Source organism: Saccopteryx leptura, chromosome 4 (assembly GCF_036850995.1).
Source record: "Saccopteryx leptura isolate mSacLep1 chromosome 4, mSacLep1_pri_phased_curated, whole genome shotgun sequence".
Lineage (NCBI taxonomy): Eukaryota > Metazoa > Chordata > Mammalia > Chiroptera > Emballonuridae > Saccopteryx > Saccopteryx leptura.
In genome coordinates this window covers 212,645,382-212,654,531 of record NC_089506.1, presented here as the reverse complement: position 1 = coordinate 212,654,531, position 9,150 = coordinate 212,645,382, and the positions used below count along the sequence as shown (strand labels likewise).

General features: G+C 57.5%; 1 protein-coding gene across 1 annotated transcript in view; it reads left to right on the top strand.

Moving 5' to 3' along the window:
• The first annotated feature begins 4,528 nt into the window (after window positions 1-4,528).
• Window positions 4,529-9,150, top strand: part of GREP1 (glycine rich extracellular protein 1) — a 38,038-nt gene continuing 33,416 nt past the window's right edge. The window contains exons 1-6 of the mRNA XM_066383663.1: window positions 4,529-4,592; window positions 4,817-4,846; window positions 6,078-6,107; window positions 6,730-6,765; window positions 8,052-8,111; window positions 8,553-8,606. Coding sequence (XP_066239760.1) covers window positions 4,529-4,592; window positions 4,817-4,846; window positions 6,078-6,107; window positions 6,730-6,765; window positions 8,052-8,111; window positions 8,553-8,606 — 274 coding nt within the window. The remainder of the gene's footprint in view (window positions 4,593-4,816; window positions 4,847-6,077; window positions 6,108-6,729; window positions 6,766-8,051; window positions 8,112-8,552; window positions 8,607-9,150) is intronic.

Below are 9,150 nucleotides of genomic sequence, written 5' to 3'. Positions count from 1 at the left end.
ACATTGATCTGTTCCTGTCTGTGCCCTGACCGGGCATCACCTCTGCACTTTAGGATGATACTCTAACTAACTGAGCTATTTGGCCAAGACTCCCAACTGCCCATTCTTGAAAATGTAATACGCAATGACTTTTTAAAATATGTTTTTAATTCAAAAACATGTTTTCAATGGACATTTTACTGTGTGGAATGGCTATAATGTAAAGTACAGATAGCAGCTTAGAACATAGGTCTTAGAGTCAGGGAAATTAGGGTTCTTTCTCTGCCACACAGAAGCTGTGCAATCATGGGCAAGTTGTTTCATATCTCTGAGCCTGTTTCCACATTTGTAAAATGGGGTAATAATAATAGTTCCTACCTCCTTAGGGGGTATGAGCACTAAATGAGAAAATACATGTGAAATGCTTAGCACAGGGCCTAAAACACAATAGCTTACTCGTTGTTTACACTCCCTCATTTACAGTGTTCTGTAGTTTTTAAAGCAGCTGCCTGGGCCAAAAGGAGAAATTTGGAGGAAAGGTATCTAGGACTTCCATACCCACCCTGGGGTCACAGGGATAGAGGCACAGGCCCACAGGATTCAAGACCAAAGCACTTGGCTGGGACTCTGTCCAGGAGAAAGCCCCCAAGCCCCACCTGTACCCTGGCCCTGGAGTAGGATCCCAACTGCAAAAAGAGCCAGCTTGAACCACTCACACCCCGTCCCATCAGCCATCAGCCATCAGCACCAGGCCCCACTGAGACTTTCTCCAGGGAGTTCTTTAATAGGGCCACCAAACAGAATTAAGGCAAGGAAATGGCCACAAGTGCCAACAGCTACCCCAGAAAGAAGAGATTGTGATGGGCGCATCTTGGAAGCTAGTTCTGTTCTATTTCTTATTTATTTATATTTATTCATTTTTAGAGAGGAGAGAGGGAGAGAGAGAGACAGAGAGGGAGAGAGAGGAGAGAGAGACAGAGAGAGAAGGGGGGAGGAGCAGGAAGCATCAACTCCCATATGTGCCTTGACCAGGCAAGCCCAGGGTTTTGAACCGGCGACCTCAGCATTTCCAGGTCGACGCTTTATCCACAGCGCCACCACAGGTCAGGTCAAAGTGAGATGACAGCATGTCTTCTTTTTTTTTAAAGATTTCTTTTTTTTTTTTTTAATTTTTTTAATTCATTTTAGAGAAGAGAGAGAGAGAGGAGAGAGAGACAGAGAGAGAAGGTGGGGAGGAGCTGGAAGCATCAACTCCCATATGTGCCTTGACCAGGCAAGCCCAGGGTTTCGAACCGGCGACCTCAGCATTTCCAGGTCGACGTTTTATCCACTGCGCCACCACAGGTCAGGCTCTGTTCTATTTCTTGACCTCTGTGCCAGCTGCATAGGTGTGTGCTTTATAAATATTTATTATATTGTACATCTCCATCTTGTGCACAGTTCAGAATGCACGCCATATTTCCCACTGGCGTAAGATACGCTGACAGGTAGGAGAGGAGAGGGAGTTAATACAGGTCAGCTTTGCACATGTGAGTGCCTAGGGATGCCTGGGAAGGTGTCCCAGAGGCTTGATTCAGGATGGGGCTGAAAAGCTGACATAAAGGGCCGAGAGGGTGACCTGAGGGGCCTTTGGCATAGCTGCGGGTTCACAGGGTGTCTGCCCTGGCCGCCCTTCCTGCTATTCTTCTCGAATTCCCACCCTGGCAGGTGGTGCTGTCATGGGCAGATGACTGGGAGTCTATTGACATAAGCTGTGTCATTTTTAGGTGACGCACTTCCTGGGCCTCTTTCTCTTTTAACACCCCAGCTGTCACCTTGCCCTGGGCTTCTACCTCTGGCCTTCAAAAGTTGCTCCTCTGCTTAGAGGCTTGACTATGTTCCCTGAAGCCTGGAAGCAAAGGGTAGCCCAGGCCTGGGTTCCATCCCGGGCTCTGTCAGCCCCCAAGTGCTCTCAGGCCCACCCTGCCTGTTTAGGACTGAGGGTGAGCTGAGGGGGCCAGCTGTACTGGGAATAGGGGCGGTGGCAATGCAGGGGCTGTGTGTGCTCATCTGGGCCCTGCCCTGGTCCCGAGCAGCATCAAGCTGGCCTGAGGCCCCTGGCTGGCTGGCATTTCCCACAGGCCCATGCCAACAGCCAGACAGCCTGGCAGTGGTGGTGGGCACCGGCATTCCCTCTGGCAATGGCCAAGCAGGCACTGGCCTTTACCTCCCGCATGGCCCCTCCTGGTCTCCCCAACTGCCTCCTATTGAGCCAAGCTTCCCTGGCGCCCGGCAGGGTGAGCCAGATGTCTGTGTCTGGTTCTGCATAGGGGGCCCTCAGCTATCCCAGGGCTAAAGCAGACACCTTGGGCCCAGACTGTTGTGGGGCCAGCAAAGAGCAAAGCAATGACTGGGCCTCTTGCTGCCAGCAGTGTGTGGAGTAGCAGAGAGCAGAAGACTGTGGACTGAGGTGGGGGTGAGGGCAGATTGCCTGACTTCAAACACCAGTCCTGCTGCTTAGGACATATACAATCAGAGCCAAGTCCCTTCTCTTCCCTACCTCTGTTTCCCCACCTGTGAAATGGGCGTGAAGTAGCTCCACAATAACCCTGATGCCGTGTACTATTAATGTCATCATTTTAGAGGAAAGTGGACAGACTCAGGGAGGTCAGAGACTGTTCAGGCTGCCCAGGTAGACAGAGCAGATGCTTAACCCAACATGAATCTGAATCCAACACCTAGCTAAAACCCAGGGTCCGCTCAGCTGCGCTCCATAGAGAGACCAGGGAGCCAGTCCCTGTTGCCATGCGGAGGAGCAGGTGAAGCAAACCCTGGGGATCCTGAGTGAGATGTCCCAGATGTCCCAGGCTCTCTTGGGTGGTTAGAGACAGGGGCCACCCCTGAGCCACTCCCTGCAGTCAGTGGAAGGTCCAGCTGCCAGGGCTCCAGGTCATAGCTCTCTGCCAGGCAGGGCAGGTGGTGGGCATGTGGGTGCTGTGCCATGGCACTAGACTGAGGGCACCCAGCAGGAACCTTGTGCAAAGGTGGGTCTGTCAAGGGAGGTGGGTGCCAGAGGCATGGTTGTGTGAGTGTGTATGTGTGCACGCACGTGCGTGCATGCGTTCACACACTCTGAGGTGAGTGTGATACCTGGGTGTGGGCCTCGTGCGTGGGGAGAGAGAGCAGCAAGGATGCAGTCCCAGGGCGGCTGGGGGAGGAGGTGCGGGTTCAGCTCAGTGCTGGGGGGACTGCAAGGGAGGGGCTCCCTGGGAAAGGCCCTGCCCTGCGGTCTGCTGGCGGCTGGACCTGCCCCCACAAGTGCTGTGTGCGCAAAGGCCTCACAGAAGAAGCAAAACTCACCATCTCCGGCCCACTCCTCACTGAAGTCCCTCTCCAGGCCCCCACAGCTGACGGGAGACTTTTTAGCCACAGGTGCCAGGATGGGCTGACTGGGCAGGGGGCAGGCCAGCAGATAGACAGGGTGTGGGGCTTTCTGAACTAGGATCCAGGGGGCCTGAGTCACTGCTGTCCCCAGCCAGCCCAGTGGGGTCCACAGACTCACTGGAAGAAGTGAGGGCTGGTGTCCAGACCCTCGACTCCTGGCATTTCCCAGGCCTGCCTCTCCTGTCCTCTCATCTTCCCACCAAGCCCCCTTCGCTTGGCCTGACTCCATCTGCCCGCCCCCCACGAATGGAGAGCGGTTACTAGCGCCTCAGGTACCCTCTTTGCAATCCTGCCCCTTTAATCCTGCTTTTACCACGCCCTAAGCAGTGGCCTTCCAAAGGTCTGTCCCCCAAAACTAGAGTCAGTACTGCTGTATTTCGGCAAGAGGTGGCGGTGAAGCCGGGAGGGCCTCCCACAGTGGGTGGGCCCTAGCCGAGTCTTCAAGAAATGGTGAGAAACCTTAGACAGAATGGGCCTGGGGTGACCCGTCCCTGTGCTCACAGGCCCTTGTGGAAGGAGGCTCAGGTGGGAACAAAGGCCCATCTCCCAGTGTCCCACCTTCAGTCTTCAGGGTAAGACTGGATATTATTGCCTCTCTTCTGTGGGCAAGTGTATCTGTCAGATACTGTGTGCTACATTGTTACCTGGCCACAGGCCTTTGAACACTGCAGCCTCTGACTGCTGCTCTGCTCTCTCTCCCTGTAACACAGTAACTCATTCTGAGTCTCCGGTCAGCCATGCCTACATTTCTGGGCCTGGCTCCCCGCTCTTCCCAGCGGTGTTTGGACTGGTGGCCACGGTGCTTGTCTGCCCTTCACCAGCTGCTGAGGTAACACCTGAGCGCTCAAGGCCTGACAGAAAGGGCCCAATACAGTACCCCCCCACAGGAGCCCCAGGGGCCAAGTTGGGGCCTGTCCCGGCTGTCAGCACCTGTGATGGATGAAGGGTGGGGCAGGGAGAAGGCCAGGAGCTGGACTCCTGCTGCAGAAGGAGGTGGGGGCTGGCCCCCTGGGGTCTGCCAACAGAGCCTCTGTCGCTCACAGCAGGGGGCCTGGGTAAGAGCCCCCGCCCTGCAGAAGTGTTTAAAGACTCAAAGGGCTTGTACCCTCCCACTCTTCTGGGCATCATGGGCACCTGGGCTCTCCCTGCAGCCCTTTTCCTGATCTGTCTGACTTCCGAAAGCCTACAAGGCGGTGAGGGCGGGTGGCAGGTGGCTTCAGTTTCTGGGCGGCTGGGGTTAGGGTTGGGGGTATAGGTAGAGCATTCGGTCAGAGGCTGGGCCTCCAGAGAGAGGAAGGATTGGGTGTGTGAAATCTGGGCTGGGTAAGGTTTTGGGGGGCTGGGGTATAGATACCAAAGTCCTGCCCCTCTCTGTCTCTGGGATCCCCCCAAGTCAGCACCCCCTGCTCCCCAGGGCTACCTTTGTCTCCTGGCCTAGGGAAAGGTGAGTGGACCCTCCCAGCACTGAGCTCAGGAAGAGGACCTGGTCTCTCCTCGTAGGGGCCTGGGAGCTCTCTGGGGAAGAGCCCAGATGTTCCCCAGCTCTGGGATTTAGACGTGCACAGGGGCCCTCCCTGTCTTCCTGGCAGTCAGTCTTGTCCGTGGTCAGCTCAAGTGGGGAGACAGACCCACCCCCTCGGAGCAGAGTGAGAGGGGCAGAATCTCAGCTCGGCATGAGAATATCGGGGCCAGAGAAGGGGCCGAGAGCTGAATCTTACGTGGGGGTGGGTTGTAACAAGAAAGGGAAAAGACATTCCTGGAAGCAAGAGGGACAAAGGCTTAGAGGTGGGACAGGATGGGAAGAGAGGAGTTCTGGAGCAAGGAAGGGGAGGTGGGGCTGAGTGTCACAGAAGCGTCTTCACAACAGCAGCCTGTGGCACCTTAAGGGTGGCAGGTGGCTCTTTCCCGGCGCATTCAAGCTGCTGCCTGGAGGGGCTGGCTGGGCGGGGGGCAGGCCAGCACAGAGGACTGGGGCATAGGGTGAGGAGAAGAGATTCCCAGAAGGAAGGGCCCACAGGTGCTCCAGGAAGAACGGAGGGGAGAGGCACACACAGCCCTGAGGCAGCGGGAGTAGGGGGCCTGCCCCAGGCACACACAGTCCTCAGGCAGCGGGAGTAGGGGACCTGCCCCAGGCACACACAGCCCTGAGGCAGCGGGAGTAGGGGACCTGCCCCAGGCACGCTGCCCAGACAGCCCCCTCGGAGGGGAGAGGCACACACAGCCCTGAGGCAGCGGGAGTAGGGGGCCTGCCCCAGGCACACACAGTCCTCAGGCAGCGGGAGTAGGGGACCTGCTCCAGGCACACACAGCCCTGAGGCAGCGGGAGTAGGGGGCCTGCCTCAGGCACGCTGCCCAGACAGCCCCCTCGGGACCCCCGCCACCAGTCTGCTCACGGGGTCTGCCCTTGCTCCTCCTGTGCCCGGAGGGGACCCTGAGGCCTGGGCTGGGGGTGCATTCTTGTTCTGTGGAGTGGGAAGGAGGCATCCAGGTTTGGCCCTCTCCTAAGTTACCCCCTTCTCCCTGACCCTGCAGGCTTAGGGAGCCCAAGTGGCTACAAATCAGATAAAGCTGGCTGAGGGGGGAGGCAGCTCTGGGTCTCCCAAGTGAGGGCAGAGAATCCTCGCTCCTGGCCCCTCCTCCCCCCCTTAGGCTCAATACATCCTTTCTTCCTCCAGGCTACAGCCCCCACCGTGGCCTGGGAGCAGGTAAGGGGTGGGCAAATGGGATTTGGGGGCAGCCATCTCAGAAATGCCTGGGAACGGCACGGAAGCCCACCTGAGACCTCTTCTGACAGGCCTCCTCTTTTCCCTCCTGTACACACTTTCCCTCTCTCCCAAGAACCCGTCAAGACCGCTCTGGTGTCGTCTAACCCAGTACCCTGCCCCTAACTGCATGTTCCCTGGGCTAAGCCAGTTGGGAGCAGGCTTCGTGTGAGGCTGGGTGAGGGGTGGGTGGGTCCTGGGTCCCTTCCTGCTCCCTGGGTCTCCTCCAGGCTTCCAAGGATGTTAAACTTTAGAAGCCAGGTGAGCCCTGCCCAGCCCCAGCTGTCTCTCTGTCTGTCTGTCTCTCTCCATCTTTAAAAAAAAATTTTCACCATTGATTTGAGAGAGAGATAAAGAGAGAAGCATCAACTCGTTGCTCCTCTTAGTTATTCAGTTTAGTTGTGTACTCATTGGTTGCTTCTCATTGGTTGGTTCATATGTGCCCTGACTGGGGATCAAACCCATGACCTTGGTGCGCTGGGACGATGCTTTATCCACTGAGCCACCCAGTCAGGGCCTCTCTCCATCTTTCTCTCACACTTCTCACCTTTATCTGTCCTCCCAGGATTTGGGAACAGGAATGGCCTGGGAGTCCAGCCAGGTGAGAATGATGGCGTCTGGGCTTGGTCTTCTCCCTGCTCCCTCCCAGGCCTCAGAGGAGAGGAGCAGGGTTGGTGAACGATTCTGGGGGTGGGGGGATATAGACTGGGAGCCTTCAGGTTTGCTGTTTCTGGCTGGGTCCAAGGGTCCTGCACACCCACCCCAGCTAGGACCCCAAACCTCCCCAGTTCATTCCTTCCTCTTCCCAAAGGCCCTCTACTCAGAATAGCTACAGAACAGATAGAAGCGAGCTAAGAATGAGGGAGGGGGTTGGGGCCAGTATTCTAGAGGCATCCCTGAAACGGGGTCTCCTGAAACCCTCAACTAACCCATATCCTTCTCTGGCATTGGAGGAGGTATAAAACCCCACAAGCCAAGTGAGCCCCCAAGCCTGTCTGTCTCCCCATATCTCTATGCCCTGACTCCATTACTCTACCCCTCTCTTACCCGCTCCTGCCTGTCTCCCCATATCTCTATGCCCTGACTCCATTACTCTACCCCTCTCTTACCCGCTCCTGCCTGTCTCCCCATATCTCTATGCCCTGACTCCATTACTCTACCCCTCTCTTACCCGCTCCTGCCTGTCTCCTTATATCTCTATGCCCTGACTCCATTACTCTACCCCTCTCTTACCCGCTCCTGCCTGTCTCCCCCTATCTCTATGCCCTGACTCCATTACTCTACCCCTCTCTTACCCGCTCCTGCCTGTCTCCCCCTATCTCTATGCCCTGACTCTCCATTACTCTACCCCTCTCTTACCCGCTCCTGCCTGTCTCCCCATATCTCTATGCCCTGACTCCATTACTCTACCCCTCTCTTACCCGCTCCTGCCTGTCTCCCCATATCTCTATGCCCTGACTCCATTACTCTACCCATCTCTTACCCGCTCCTGCCTGTCTCCCCCTATCTCTATGCCCTGACTCTCCATTACTCTACCCCTCTCTTACCCGCTCCTGCCTGTCTCCCCATATCTCTATGCCCTGACTCCATTACTCTACCCCTCTCTTACCCGCTCCTGCCTGTCTCCCCATATCTCTATGCCCTGACTCTCCATTACTCTACCCCTCTCTTACCTGCTCCTGCCTGTCTCCCCATATCTCTATGCCCTGACTCTCCATTACTCTACCCCTCTCTTACCCGCTCCTGCCTGTCTCCCCATATCTCTATGCCCTGACTCTCCATTACTCTACCCCTCTCTTACCCGCTCCTGCCTGTCTCCCCCTATCTCTATGCCCTGACTCTCCATTACTCTACCCCTCTCTTACCCACTCCTGCCTGTCTCCCCAGGGGTTGGGAATGGGGATGGGCTAGGAGCAGGGGCCTTTTTGGGTCCTGCAGCCCAGCCAGGTGAGGTGGAAGAAGAGGGATAGCATTTTGGGGATAGGGCTGGGTCAGCATTAGGAGGGACTTCTCCCAGGGTCCCCCAGGGAAGGACTGGTGGCTCACTGGAGGCAGAGGGAAGGACCATAAGGATTCCTGATATCAGGCTTGAGAACGGCAGAACAGGGTATCCCTGCTTTACCCCCACCTCATCTGGGACCCCAAATGCCCCTGCTCACCCCTCAGCTCAGCATGGCCATGCAGCCCTAGGAAGGGACTGGGTCCCTGAGGCCCCCTTACCTACCGCATCTCTGTCCCCAGGCTTTGAGGGGGGTATGAAACCCCAGAAGCCAGCCGAGACCCCCTTCTCCACGCCCATCCCTCTGTCCGCCTCACCATCTGTCTGGCTCCCTTCGGATCCCAGCCCCCTTCTCCTCCTTATCCTCCCCTCTGGCTCTGTCTCCCCAGGATATGGAAACGGAGTGGGAGCTGGTGCTTCCTCAGGGCTGGGAGCCCAGCCAGGTGAGGGTGCCGGGGCACCACCCTGGGGTGCAGGGCGGGGGAAGGCTGCGGGCAGAGCTGGATTCAGGGAACCGGCAGGGGAGAGGGGTGGGTTCTTGAGGGAGAGCAGGAGGCTCAGCTGCCCTGATGCTCCCTAGGCCTGGGAGGGGGAATGAAACCTGCAAAGCCAGGTAAGCGGAGAGCGTCCCCCATCCTGGCCCGTTCCCTGCTCGGAGAGCCTCCCCCATCCTGGCCCGTTCCCTGCTCGGAGAGCCTCCCCCATCCTGGCCCGTTCCCTGCTCGGAGAGCCTCCCCCATCCTGGCCCGTTCCCTGCTCGGAGAGCCTCCCCCATCCTGGCCCGTTCCCTGCTCGGAGAGCCTCCCCCATCCTGGCCCGTTCCCTGCTCGGAGAGCCTCCCCCATCCTGGCCCGTTCCCCCCATCCTGGCCCGTTCCCTGCTCGGAGAGCCTCCCCCATCCTGGCCCGTTCCCTGCTCGGAGAGCCTCCCCCATCCTGGCCCGTTCCCTGCTCAGAGAGCCTCCCCCATCCTGGCCCGTTCCCGGCT